We start from the raw sequence: 15,439 nt of genomic DNA on the forward strand, positions 1-15,439 counted from the left end.
CTGTGTTACAGAAAATGGCAGTAAAGTGGAACTTCAGTCAAGATCAGTATCAGTCATGACCTTATTTGAATGAAGATTTAGGCTTGAGTGGTTTGTTGCTCCAATTTCTTATATTCTATGTCAGAACTTTCATCCTTTTTAGTGGGTCACAAGAAAAACAAATGCAATTCTGATTTTTGGTGCACCAACTGACAATTAAACCAGTAGATTTTTTTAAACAACCAAAAACTTTAATGAATTCCGCCCCCCCCCACCCCTCAGTGTACATGCATAACAGCAGGTTTAGAAAGGTTTCATCTTAACCCTCTTACTAGTGTTTTTTTAATCTTCACACTCAAAGCACTGATCCAAGCACATACAGTTGCACATTAGAGAATATTGCACTTGAAACCTCCAAGCATCTCATCCACAGAACATAATAATTAAAAGCAACTTACTTATTCTTTCCCACCTTTCTCATCCTAATTCATGCACACATTTTGCACAAAGAAATATTCATATTAAATGTACCCTTTTTTTCCAGAAAAGGAACTAAAATAACACTAAGGCTTTGTAGGGAAAATATACTAAATTTTCTGTAATACAAATTTCTTGATGCTCTTTTTTGAATCTGGATAATTAATTATTCATCATCTTCATTCTCTTGACCAGAGCCTTCTGAACGGTCACCTTCCAACCGATCTGTGTAATACAAGACATTAAATATTAGTCTCAGTGTTTAAAATCTTACTTGTTCAGAATCTATTCAGGAAGATGTAATAAAACTGAGGCAGATTGTTTTAACAATGTTCACACAATTAATACTCATCTAGCTTTTGAACAAGCTGTCTGCCACAATATTTTTTAAAAATCATTTTTAATCATCTTGAATCTACCATTTTGGACCAACTTTTCAATTTAGAGTTGTTACACAGACTTAGTGCTACAGCATGTTGCCTAGAAACCTAATAAATGACTGTTTTCCATTTTGGGAACCTCTGAATGACAGAAGCCAGCTTGAGGCAAAAAACAACATGGAAGATTGACATACTTACTTCAGAATTTACTCTGCACGTTGAAAGAGAAGAGATTACCACTTGGGGAATGTAACTACCTTTCCTGAATTTTAAATTTAGTGTGTTTCGTGTATCTCAATGATGTCAAGAAATAGGTTTCATGGAAATCAAAACAAAAATTGCAGATACTGGAAATGTGAAATAAAAATATGTAATGTGGGAAATAGGTAGCAGGTCAGGCAGCATTTGTGGAACGAGAACAATGTTTTAGGTTGAATACCCTTCATCAGAACTGGGAAATAAAGCAAATAAATTTGTATTTTGTTGCAGAGAGCGTGGGGAGGGATAGATAGGACAAGGGGAGTCTTTTGGTTCATTTGTTAAAACAGTCATCTGGTGTGTGTGCGCAAGAGAGAGAAAATCTGAACAAAGGAACATAAAAGCTGTGAAATGCAGAGCTGTAGAACATGCTCAGAGGTCAGGCTGTGCTGCTAATGGAGAGTGAAAAGCTGGACTGGCTAGTTCTGCTTCAGATAGGGAAAGCATATACACAAAGTTGTAGAATTCTCTATCAGGCCTAGTCAGATGATGTGATAATTGGGCCTTTTTAGAACAGCGCAGGAGGCCACAGACATTAAGGTCAGAGTAACAGAATTAGAGTGACAGGCAACAAGAATTGCAGGGTTGCCCCTGCAAATTGAATGTAGGTGCTCTGCCAAGCCATCATCCGATCTGCACTTAATTTCTCCAATGTAGAGGAAACCATATTGTGAACACCAAGTACAGTACATTAGATTGGGGGAGGGGGGGAAGTGCAAGTGAATTGCTACTTCACCTAGGAGGACCGTTTGAGTTCCTGGATTCTGGGAACAGGTAAAAGAACAGGTGTTATGTCTCCTGCGGTTGCCTGCTAAAGAGGGGGAACAGTTAGTAGAGATGGAAGAACAGACTTAGGGAGTTGGGAAGGGAATAGTCCCCTCAAAAAGGGAAGGAGAGGGGAGGGCATGTCTGGTGCTGGAATCTCACTGATAGTGATGAAGGATGATTTGTTGAATGTGAAGATGGTGAGGTGGAAGGTGTGGACCAGGCGAACTCGCCTTCGTCTAACCAGGATAGAGACAGCTTTGAGAATCTAGTAAAGAACAATTGCCACGGCACTGGAAACAAAACTTGTGCTGTACACGCTGCTGAAGGTTTTTTGAAATTTTAGTACGCTTGATTGGATGACCTTAGACTGCCTTACTTATTCAGTACATACCTGTATAGTTCCTTCAAAAATATAAAATCCAGATATGTTGTTGTATAAGGCATTCAACCTATCACCAGGGTTTACTTCATTTGTATGTGGATTACTCTAGGAGCTAAACTGATTCACTATAAACAAACCATGCTGCATGCAATTCTTACCTGTTCTAATATGATTGAGTGAAGCCAACATTCTTAGCATGAATGAAGCTGGAACTGTGATTGTGTTTCTGGTCTCCTCCAACATCAATTCATTGCGACTGATCACCTGCCAGGAAGAACCCAATTATTAACGTCTATAGTGGGTACTCTTCTCGCACCACTGGTGAGGATTTTTTTTGCATAAATTTAATACACACTAAACTCTTACAATAATGTAGCAAATTCTTCTGAGCAAAAAGTAAAACTTTAATGTTTCTATTTAAATCATATGGTAAGACCAGTACAAAGATTGGAGAATGCAATTGTCGTAAAAGTAAGAAATTAAGTCACATTTTTCTTCCTACAAGACTGGTAGGTGGAAAGGTGCTGGAATTATAGTAAAGACTTAACAATGGAAGTTCAAAGGATTAAAGCATCTTGGAGTGAGATGTTTTTACAGAAATCTTCATGCATGCACTTTGATCCTCCATTCCAGCCCCATTGATCAGGCTGCTGGAGACAACTGCATTATTTAAAATTGGCCTGATTTGACAACTGTAAATTCTGTAGTGAACCTGCTATGAATTACCTTCAAGCATTAGTATGAAAGTACCTGTCAGTCAGGACACCATTCTTAGCCATACCGTGGGATGCACCATTTTTGATATAGCTGGCCCAGCCAACTGAGAAATGTCTTGACTCATGACTGATAGATCCAGCTATTTTGACCATGCAGCAATAGATTGTTTACACATTATGAATGTACAACTTATTGGAAAATGGCAATGTAAGTTGAAATTCTAGGTTGACTACAGCAAACTGGAATGTGATGGAGAAAACTTCATACCCCTAAATTATAGATGTCAAGGCCACAATATAAACGAACACACTGTTACACTCTCTAGGGACTGTCTACAAAGGAAGATGCATTACCTAAATGTGGATTTGGGAGAAGCACAAGTGCAACCTCTGACCTATATTTAACATTGCTCCTGGTTACCACTACTCCTGACTTTCATTCTGACCTCTTCTGCCAAGCACAGTCTGAAACCCATGAATCTTTAGCTTCCAAATTTGACCCCACCCCAACCCAAATTACTTAAGCACGACACAAGACTAATATTGCACAACTCTTTTCCACCAGCTTTGACTTCTTCAAAATGGGGCTCAATATTTTAATCACAGAACTACCTACACAGCCACTTCTCCACATTTTTAGGTCCATAATTAGCAATGAGAAGGTAGTTTAGTGGGATCCTGACAATTGGTCCTTTGTTGTGTTCTATTCTAATGCATCATTCTATGTTGTTTACCGATTGGAAATCTGAAATTTAAGGTGTGTGTAAATTTTCATTCTTTTTTGTGTAATGCTTTTATTTACCTTTTGATCTTATCAGGCTACTTCCACTGCCTTTTAGTATGGCAAACCTGCTTTAACAATATTTATGAGATTTAAATGTTTTTCAATCAATTTACACGTGAAAAATGACAGAACTGATTGCACACCTCATCTGCAAGTTTTCTGTCAAAGGCTGGTATTCCTTCCAGTGGTGTCCAAATCTTGACATCATAATCTATACCAGAGGATGCCAGAACTACATAAAACAGAAACAATAAATTGTACATCAATGCATATTTAGATCATTAACAACATTATAAAAGTGGGTAATGGCCAAAATCTTTTAGGCTAAATTCATTTTTAAGATCACTACACTAGTTCTCCATATAACTTCAATAGTGCAGAATCATTGACATCACTGCATAGTCTTGTCATTCTGTGAATAAACCCAAGGGCCTTGTCACATGGACGATGTTGATCCAACGGTTTAATTCACACTCTAGAAATGATAGCATGGTTCTCCTTCAGCAAGACCATGTTAATGAATGTAGCATATCCATTTTCCTGATGCCAACTCAGAATTATGGGTACTCATTGCAAAAATCTGGTAATATAAAGTGCCATAGAATTTCCTTGTACATTTTCAGAAATAGTGCAAACATTTTGAAGCACTGTCTTGATTTATATTTTATATAACCTACATCTTCAAAAGAAATGTATTTTCCTTTAATTCCATCAACTTTCTGGCCAATCTCTTTTGATCACAGAATTCTAATGTGAAAGTCATCTCAAGGGCCTTAAGAAAAGCTTGTTTCTAAAATTGTGATCATTAACTATCTTACCGGATCAAGAATGGCAAAAAGAGGCCTCTACTGGTACTAGTTTTATTTTTGTCTGACCAGCTGCTTGAATTTCATCGACTTTCTTTACAAAACTTGCCTTGACCCAAGTTAATCAGAAAAGAACAGTTTTAACCTTCTTGATCAGAAACTACTTAAGAATTAGTAGGTTGGCTTGCATACATTGAATAATTATTGCACTGAAATAGAACATACATTGACATAACTCTTTGTTATTTGTTAGGCTTATAACATGCATTTACACAGCCTCATCTAAAATTAAGTACTTCTGGATATAGTCCTGCTTTGTTATAGAAGAGAACCATTTACAATTCCACTGATCAATTTACATTTAAGACCAGAATAAAATGTTCTATAGTTATTTTAGGCAAGCTATACTTTGTTACATCCCCCTTAAACATATAATATATAGAAGCACAAATACATTCCAGTCCATCACATTTTCCAAACTGTTCAGTCTTTTGTCACAAGTCATAATACAATCCTACTGTTCTTCCATTGCCTCACGCTTTGCACAATGCTGCTTCTTAACCTGAGCAATGATTCTTTTAAAAATGTTAGACACAAAGTGTGGTCAAATTTCCTATGAATTTAGGACCTTTACAGCAGTGACATTATTAATATGCTGTTCATATTGGTACCCATTACTAACTGTTAAGTGTCTAACTTTCATTTAGTGTAAAACTCTAATGGGGTGTGGCAAGGGTGAGAGTGGCAATGGAGTAGATGCTAACAATGATTATTACACCTAAAGGGGCAGCATGTTTGTCTTTTTTAAAATCACTGGTTGCAGGCTAACAAAGAGGATAAATCATGAGACATGAGAACCCTTACAACAAACATGCCACAATTCACAGATGTTACTATGTGAGAGTGAAGAGTTACTGCAGGGTACTGATGTAGAGCAGTCTGTAACCAGATGGTATTGAACAACATATCTAGCTTATCAACTAATTATTAAGACAAGTAATATTACTAAAGCAAAAAGCAAATCAGTATAGAAAACACTTTTCCCAGAATGTATAATCTATTTGAAATTGAATGACAAAAGGTTTGTAAATTATTTCATTAGTTTTACAAAACAACTTTGAAAAATAATCCAGCAGAGTAAATGAGAATTGTGCTAGGCAGAATGCAGACTAGAAAGTTGTGCAAACTGAAAGACCCTAAGCAATTTGATTCACCAAAGCGTGAAGGAGAAATTTTAACGGTGCTTTTCACGTAATAAATGTGGGAAGCAGTTAAATAAAGAAGAATCTGTAATGGTGAATTACAACACTACAAAACATTGCATTATTCATATTTTGGAACGTTAAACCATTCTACAAATGTGTGTTCCATATAACATGGTAATATGCCTTTATTAGCTAATAAAATCAGAGGGACCATCCATCCAGCGAAATAGGCAGGAAAGTCTCAAGTCAGAGAAAGGGCAGCCCAGCACTTCGAAATTGGATTAAAGCTGCCACAACTGTATTTGCATAGAAAGACTGAAAATGGGCGACCCAGTTTACTTAAAAATTGTAGACATTACTAGCTATAGTTTTCAGTTGGGATTATGCTTATGCTAAACAAAATTTGTCTGGTGTACTATCTACAAGGAACAGGGCATGGGAATGATGACCTGAATTCCAGAGCAATGTTGCACAGAATTCAGGTCCTTCAGGACCAAATGCTTCCCTACAGGTTGATGCAGAAGATCCCTGTGTTATTTATGCAGACATGGGCTTACCTTTGTATTGTAGATGGAAGTGCTGTGTTTCAACAAGACTGCCCCCAGTTCCAGCCTGTTGATATGCCAGGTGGACTGAAATGAAGTTCCGGTTCCCTGTCCCCAGGTGAAAATCCTATCCAGAGGAGGGAAGCATCAGTGATCAGGATGACAGGTAGGCTGGGTATGCAACTGTGCATCCGGCCCAAGTATTGCTTTTGATTACCAGCATTGTGCTTCTGTAAGTGCAAAGGAGGAGGAACAATAGTCCCCTGATAAATAGTCCTAAATGTAATAAGAGGGATATATATGGATGTATTTGTTTTGACTTGCTGCTTCTGTTATACATGAAATAAAACTTAGGTTGGGTTAACACTTTGATAGAACTTTTCTTAGGTTACATTCCAAATATAATCATAATTATTAAACATAACTTGAATAATGAAATTGTCCATTGATTATTTCTTCATAATCCAGGCTCTAACAAATATATGTTCCTCAATTTATAATATGCATTTAGGGAACAAATAAAAAGATACCAGGAAGGCTGTCTGTCTATGTTACACAATCATCTTGGGCAATTCCACCAAATGATCTTCACCCTCTTCCCACCTGACATTTCTTTGCATCGATGATAGTTAAGTGCATGTGTATCACCGATCTTCCATGAAATTCAACTGAATAGGAGTTGAGGGATTTCAAAGTGTAAATGGTACATTCCCCACCTGCTGATATAGCTAAAATCTATAAATTTTAAAACCACAGAAACTGGAAATCTGAAATAAAAACAGAAAAACGCTGGAAATACTCAGCTGATCATGTAGCACTTGTGGAAAGAGAAACAGAGTTAACATTTCAGGTCAAAGACCCTTCTTATCAAAAAATCCTAAGATGCAGGAAATCTGAATTAAAAACAGAAGATGGTGCAAATGCTCACCCAAGCAGGCAGTATTTATGGAAAGCACTCATCAAACAACTGGAAGTCAAACTTTAATTTTCTATCACACTCTGACTGACCTGCCTGTGGCTTCCTGCACCATTCCAACACAAGTTTGGAGAACAGCACCTCACCTTCTGTCTCGGCACAATGCAGCCTATGGACTCAATATCAAATTCAACAGTTTTAGATAATTTGGTTCCTATGTTTTTATCAGAACTGACTAGTTCTGTAGTAAGGTCATCCATCCGTAATATTAACTCAGATATTTTCCCCTCCCCCTCTCTAGACACAGCCCAAGTTGCTGGGTATTTCCTGCATTCTCCTTTTGGTTTAAATCTAGCAACAGCTCTGACCTACATTTCACAACTATTACTTCTACTTTTGTTTTCTTTCTAACTGCCTTCATGAATCTGTCAACCAGACAGTTCTGGAACCAATGGAACCCTGACCCTACTGTATCAGGAGATTTTTCCTTTGCCTGTCCACCTCTCCCCACTCACTTTGCAACTTAAATCTCATTTGTTTTCTCACTTTCCCAAATCTGATGAAGAATCTTCAATCTGAAATTCTACCCATGTTTCTATTCCCTACCTGACCTGTGTGTTTGCAGAATTTTCTGCTTTTATTTGCTAGATTTTAAAATATTTTTGTGCCCAAAGCAATCTGTTGCTTGAAAATTAATTTGCCATTCTGGTTTGAACCCTACTTCATGAGAAAAGGTAATTTTCTGATACAAATGATCTATAACGTAGATAGATAATATTTAAGCATTATACCTGTAAAATTGCCTCCATGACACCTCTCCTACCATTGGACTGTCACCCACTTTCAATGATAGTCTACCTTCCCTACTAGAAAAGATTTTAAACATTTTTTGAAAAGCTAGGTGGATGGCAAGGAGGACAAGATAGAACTTGTGTTTACACAGCACTTCCACAATGCTTTATAGTTAGGTAAGTACATTTGAAGCCTGGTCACGGTTGCAATGTACAAACACCAACTGCCAATTTGCACCCAGCAAGGTTATACACACCACAATACAATGATGACCAGACAATTTATGTTGGTGATATCGGTTAAAGGATAAATATTGGTATGAACAACGGGGGATAAATAACTTCCCATTTCTACTCCAAAGTGGCATTGTGGGGTCTTTTACATTGAACTTGTTGGGTAAACAATGCTTTAGTTCTGTGCCTCACACAAAAGACAAAACATCCAACAGTGTAACTCACTCAGTATATAGTGTTGTGCCAGCCTATGTTATATGCTCAACTTTTGAGAGTGGGACAAATCCACAACTAATGGAGACACAGTGCCACCAACTGAACCACAACTGACAATAGAAGTTTGAGGAATGTGATGGAGAAAAGGAGGATTAACAAGTTGCAATTTAGAACATAGAACAGTACAGCACAGCACTGGACAGGCCATTCGGCCCATGATGTTGTGTCAATCTTGATGCCAATTTATACTAAATGTCTCTTCCTGTGTATCATGCATATCCCTCCATATTCACGTGTCTATCTAAAAGTTTCTTAAACTCCACCAAACTGCCTGCTTCCGCTACTACCCTGGTAACCCGTTCCAGGCACCTACCACTCTCTGTGTAAGAAACACATCCTTCACGTTGCCTTTAAGCTTCCCCCCTCCAACCTTAAAGGCATTGAATTTGAATGTACTTAATGTGAAGAAAGTTGTTCACAAATTGGCAACTTCAGGAGGGGATAAGTTCAGAGGATGTGACAAAATCTGGACGAAGATAGATTTGAGAAAGGTTTTTAAATAGGGAGGAGTGGAGAAGTTTTGAGGGATTTTCAGCTGGTAGAACCTGGTACCTGAAGATTCCTGCCATCAAATATTAGGGGATGGTGAAGACAGATGGACAATGTTTTATTGTTATTTTAAGGGAATGATTTAAGATCAAAGGCATAACCAGAAAGTGGTGTAGGCAGCAGCGGAATCATTAAGTACATAAAGGATGTACACAGTTCTGCATATGTATTATGGGTATGTGTTTTAAGTGCGCCTCCAAAATCAGTTTTAAGGTTGACAATTAAGCACTTAATACACAGTGATTAATACAAAACATGCCAATTGAAAAATGCACCAGAACTCTAAAACAAAATATTAGTCTACACTTTCCATAGGCCAAATTCAGCCCAGCATTCTGCCTCAGCTATTGGACCCCTACATTTCTCAGCTGCAGATATTCCATTTCCCTCTCTGTCCCTGGGTTTCCTGCTGCCCATCAGATCACATGCCTCAGGTTCATCTTGGACAATACTTGGATAACCGATACCCAGGAACAGTCAATCTGAATGTGCTCTTCCTCCTTTCAGTATCTCATTTAAAAACACATCTAGTTAAGGCCAGTTGAAACAGCTTAATCCCATCTACATTCAGAATCCTATCATTTTCCAATCCTATCATTTTCCAAAACTTAGCCACAGACAGACAGCTAAACTACCAAACAGTTCCCTTAGACAATGAGATGGACTATGACCTCATGATCTACCTTGTTGTGACCTTGCACCTTATTGCACTGCACTTTCTCTGTAGCTGTGACACTTTACTCTGTACTGTTATTGTTTTTACCTGTAATACCTCAATGCATTCTTTACTAACTCAATGTAACTGCACTGTGTAATGAATTGACCTGTACGATCGGTTTGTAAGACAAGCTTTTCACTGTACCTTGGTACAAGTGACAATAAAAAATCAATACCAATAATTAACCATGGTATCCATATCATACACACATTAAAACACAATAGCTAACATTCATTTCTGCCTTTTGCAGATGGTAGTGCACAAACACAGGCTGATTTTGCAGCTGACTGGAGCCAACTTAGCAAGTTACCTGGGGACAGGATTCAGGCAATCATGGGCCACAGAGCTAATAGTCAAACAGAAGACTGGTGATCACTGATGACAGTATGCTCATACATAATCCTGATACTCACATATAACAATATCTGCTACTTTGCAAGACCCAGATAAGTTTAAATGTATGCCAGTCTTCTGGCCCCTCAACTTGAACATATCTCTGGACTTTACACATTTCAGAGCACCAGAAAAAAACTCAGCTCAACCGACACATTCAGAAGGCAACAACACTATCACTGCATGTGATCCTTGTATTCATTAGCTCAAATCCGGGCACTTCTTGGACAGTAAGAAGTGGTTGAAAGGCAGGGAGTAGAGCCATACCAGAGAGAAAGTGGGAGGGGTCAGTTGAGTTTTCTGAAGGAGTGACATCAGCCCTAGTTACTTTGTGCAACTGCACATTACATTATGTTCTATATATATTTAAGGTATCAATTGATTTTACATTATAAATCAGTCCTGAGGTACAAAAAAGTTGTACTTATAACTGAATTTCTGGGTCAGCAATACTTAAGTTCAATTCAAAATTGAACAGAATACAATGGCCAGGGAAGTTGGATGAGTTAAGTGACAAAAAAAAAAGCCAAAACTGATGGCTTTGTGTTTTAATATTGACGTGGTTAAAGTTGTAAATCATTCAGAAATGGATGTTGGACAAACTAGTTGAGAGCAAAGTAATAGAGTCTGAAAGAAATAGGGGTGAGCCAGAGCTGCCTTTTATCAGGATACATGTGGCAATGAAACACAGCAGGTTTAGCATCCATCATTTGGGTTACCAATTAACTAAAGTTAATAACAATGGGGAAGAACCTCTCAAAGAAACAAAAGTGAGAAATTACTGCATTAGGTTCTAATCTCTTTGGACCCAAATCCAGAACAAAAGCCCCTATTGGCTATATTTTCTTCTACTATTATCACTTAAGGGAGTATTGTTTACAATTTCCCTTCTTCTTACAGAAACAATGAAAGATATGTACTTCTATATAAACAGATTGTACAACAAACAGTTTTAAAGTATAAACCACAAGGCAGTAAGACAATTATACAGATATATTTTAAGAAATTGGACTTATTTCTCATTGTCTTTTGTTCTTTAATTTTTCTCTCATCCCCTATCCCATCTAAGGCAGTCCAGTAAGGTTCCAAAGAATGGTCTCCACTGTTTTGCAGAGTTGGACAGTTAGTCATTTTCTGGGTGTTCAACCATTGGCACCATCACATTCCATCTGTGCTTTTACCTCCTGCCCATCCATGTATTTTACGTTCACTGAACAGTCAACCAAAATGTAAACTTTAGGTAGAGACACAAGAGACTGCAGATGCTGGAATCTGAGCAACAAGCAATCTGTTGGAGGAACTCAGCAGGTCGAATAGCATCTGTGAGGCGGGGAAAGGAATTGTCGACATTTTAGGTTGAAACACTGTATCAGTTTAAGTACTTGTCTTCTCATCGATCTGTCAAAATTCAGACCAAACAAGGGAATATGCAAAGTAGTCTCTCTTTCCTACATGTAGGTAGTTTTAATCAAAAATCAGGGCCTTATGGAAGACTCCTTGGAATCTCAAGTAAAGGCTGAACTCCAAATTTACAACATACAAATTTACTGTCACTGCCAAATAGAACTGGTTTGCACAGACACTAAATGTTTAACTTAAATTCACTGCTCCAAGTGACATTAATCCAGTTCAAACCAGAGAAGATGATTTGAAAATACTCTTTGTAGCTTAGCCCCATAACATCTTGTGCATTTTACCTTCAGCCTTCAGATTTACCCTCTTACTACTACAGCAGAGTTGGCACCAGTTCATTATTAGTACTACTAAAGGTAGGAAGGATATCCCTTCTTTAGCAGAGGAGGTGACTACTTACTTGGATCAAAAGGATGAGGCTGCAGGCAGTTCACCACATGGTTGTCAGCTTCCAATAACATCAGCAACTCAGCTGTCTGACGATCCCAGATGAATATGTGACCACAGTCTGAGCCACTAATTACATAATAACTACCCCAGAAGTTGGCTTCTTTGATCTGAACCCAAAGACAGTCAATTATCATTGTGCATTCCAACAGCAAAAATGCCTTTTTATATTTCTCACAAAGACAGTTTTACAAGATTTGTTTACCATCGTTCTTGAGTTACGGTGGCCCTTGTATACCATTTTTATTGTAGGTTTTCTTATGTTTTGAGTCTCTAATTCTTCCATTTCCTTCTTTTCTTTCCTCCTCCTGAACAACTCCTGAATACGGGCAGCTGCAGTGCGTCTTAACATCATGTGTTGTAATTCAATACAAGAGTTTAAAACAAAGGAGAGAAAAATTAGTTGTTTACTAAATAAGAACCTTGAAGATAATTACTGTTCTTGCCATGTTTTCACTGTTATTCAAAGCAGTCATGCAATTTCAAAAATAAGCTCTGCAGAAACTCTTGCATTAAAAACAATTCCTTTAAAGTGCAAAATTGTCCTAGGGTACTTTACAAAAGGAGATAATTAGAATCGTTAGTTAACGTTATGCCACAGTACTGGAAACCTCATTTCCAGGTTTTACTGATGAAGTCCATAGAGAGCAATTTTTGGTTATGCCTTTAAAGTAATGCCTTACCCAGTGTCTAATCCAAAATAAAGTTACATTGACGGACAATATTTAGTAGTCTCAATACCTTTAGATAATATGGCTAAAATGCAGCTTGAAAACCTGATGATGAAAGTTCACAAATACATCAGTTACAGCTGACTGCAGGAGTGCTTTTGTTAGATATTCTCTGTTCAGTTTCTCATTGCAATGTTAGCTACTGCTTCCATCTTGGAAAAACTACTGAAATTTTCCTGTTTTGAAAATAACATCTCTTCAGATTGGTTAAAAAGAGATTATATAGCATGTTTCAACTTCAGAGTGTGTAAAAAGTGACATAATTTTGCATCAAGGGCAGATGGAAATTGGAGACAACATGACAAATGCTTGTTACATACAATCCACATTTCCATCTCAGTAGTCAAAGTAAGTACTTTAATACAAATAAAAGCACATAAAATCAGAAGTAATGGTGGGGGGGGGGGGGGGGACACATCGAACAAGTTAAAATTAACTGTCATAAATCATTCAAAAATGGGGTCCTATTTTTTCAATGGGAATTCTGGCCTGGAGATTAGAAGCAAAAATGTTCTTTTTTTTAAGGAAATAATTAATACCTAAGTTTTTTAATCTTATAATGTGTTGTTAATTTTATTTACAATGTTAATCATAACAACTCATTTACATCTATTATGATTTTTAAATGCCTTTCAATAGGATTATGGTCTTGGGTTTGATAAGATATAAAGTCTCTCGGGGTGCTTTGTGAGAGGGGCTCAGTATACCGTACTCGAGATGACTTGCTGCTGAGGCCTCACTATGCTTCGTTGGTGCAGTGGGTCACCTTTATTGCCTCTCTGCCTCTGATCCAGGTAACAGGAGGTGGTTGGGGATTGTGGACAGCAAGTCTGGCCAGTGAGCCAAATCCAGCTTGATTTATAGCATGCTGCACACTGCCTATCTTGGAGGCAAAGTGCAGTGCACTGACACCATCATAATATCCAGGATGAATATTTGGGTACATGTCCATTTTGCCCCATCATTTAGTAAGCAGGAGCATGCTAATTGGAGGTACTGTGGAATTGGGAGCCAATGTAGGTACATGGGTAGTCAGTGATCGGGAGAGTTGTCGATATTACCAACCCACCATGTGATTTGGATTGATGGAGGATAGGAAACAAAAGCAGCCAGAAGAACAATAGATTTGTTGGGTTTAGCGATAACAAGTACATTGATGTGTACTTGGGCAGCAGATTGGCTGAAGAATGGATAAAACCTAGCAAAGTTATGGAGGTAAAAAAATAGGTGTCTTACGATGACAAAGTTACCAGTGCCGAAACTTCAGTCAAGGTCAAATAAGATGGCACGGTTATGAATAGAAACAGTGAACACAGAGACCGTGTTTAGACCAAGGTTATGGAAGTTGGGGCAGAGGTCAGAAGGTGACAGCTTCAGTCTTTCCAAAGCTTAACTGGAAACATCAGCACGGTAGCATAGCGGTTAGCATGACACTATTATAGCGCCAGCGGTTCAATTCCCGCTTTCTGTAAGGAGTTTGTACGTTCTCCCTGTGTCTGTGTGGGTTTCCTCTGGGTGCTCCGGTTTCCTCCCACGTTCCAAAGACGTACAGGTAGGTTAACATGGGTTTAAAATGGGTGGCGCGGACGCGGTGGGCCGGAAGGGCCTGTTACTGTGCTGTAAATAAAGTTTAAAAAGTTTAAAGTTTAAATCATCCAAGTACTGGAGATGTCTCTTGAACCATTGCTGTGGAATGGATGAAAACTTTATTCAAAATTTCTTAGATGTGGATTTGGGAGGATAAATATTCAAAGACTTGGTAATGGAAGAGATTAATCATACTGGCACCAAGATGGGAAATGAAACCAAACACTGCTTTATATTAAGCCATTGTGAGAGTATACATGGCTGGGTTCAAGTTCCTCAGGAGCATTTGTGGAATTTGATACAACATACAAGGGCCAAGACGTATCTCAATCTTGTTGCCAGAGAACATCTGTTCTCTACAAGGCCTAGGGCCTCAACAAATCTCAGTGAAACTTAACACCATGTTCACAGTATGAACAAAGCATTTAAAATTTCCAGCCCCACAACATTTTACCACTTGCACTTTACTTACTGAACAATCTTTCTATTCCTAGAACTACATCTACTAGATAAACAGATTAATATCCAAGGATCTCTTTCAATTTCACTCCAGCTGGTTAATCACTTTTCAAAAATGATAGAGTTGCCCTTTTTTTCACCTAATGTTCAGTGACTTATAGCCACCTGTAGATTTTACCTAGCTTACCTTGCTTGTCAAGTTTCATATCAAATATGATTGGTTTCCAGGGCTGTGACCAAATTGCTTTGAGTATTTTTAATCTAAGTTGTTGACGTAAATTAGTATCAGTAGAAGTGTCAGTGCCAACTCCTGTAGCTTTTCACACAGTACGTGATCCTCATCTCAACATCACACTCAATGGGAAGCTGAAGGAAATGTTCCTTAACTCTATAACTTCATTTGTCTTTAATTAATGTTATTTAGATAAGACTAAAACTGTTTTCCTTGTTAAAGATGAATTTGCTTGTAATTTGAAACTGTATTTACAACACAGTTACTGAACTATTAAGGTTTCCATACCTGTACTTCCCGCTATAACAAATGTATGCAGTGACAAATTCAACACAGATAACACCATGGTGATATGGCATTTTCTCAAATATAAATGCAATTTACACTGAAAGG

General features: G+C 37.9%; 1 protein-coding gene across 4 annotated transcripts in view; it reads right to left on the reverse strand.

Moving 5' to 3' along the window:
- Positions 1-246: 246 nt before the first annotated feature.
- dcaf6 (ddb1 and cul4 associated factor 6) overlaps positions 247-15,439 on the reverse strand; it is a 119,788-nt gene continuing 104,595 nt past the window's right edge. For 3 of the 4 annotated variants that reach the window (XM_052013316.1, XM_052013315.1, XM_052013314.1), the window contains 5 exons: positions 12,243-12,381; positions 11,991-12,147; positions 3,888-3,976; positions 2,403-2,508; positions 247-681 (listed from right to left, as the gene is read on the reverse strand). In XM_052013316.1, the coding sequence (XP_051869276.1) occupies positions 623-681; positions 2,403-2,508; positions 3,888-3,976; positions 11,991-12,147; positions 12,243-12,381 (550 nt within the window). In that variant the 3' untranslated portion in view covers positions 247-622. Of the gene's footprint in view, positions 682-2,402; positions 2,509-3,887; positions 3,977-6,312; positions 6,428-11,990; positions 12,148-12,242; positions 12,382-15,439 lie in introns of those variants that run through there. The other variant, XR_007956136.1, reaches the window with a different exon arrangement.

The sequence above is a fragment of the Pristis pectinata genome, chromosome 4, assembly GCF_009764475.1.
Source record: "Pristis pectinata isolate sPriPec2 chromosome 4, sPriPec2.1.pri, whole genome shotgun sequence".
Taxonomy (NCBI): Eukaryota; Metazoa; Chordata; class Chondrichthyes; order Rhinopristiformes; family Pristidae; genus Pristis; species Pristis pectinata.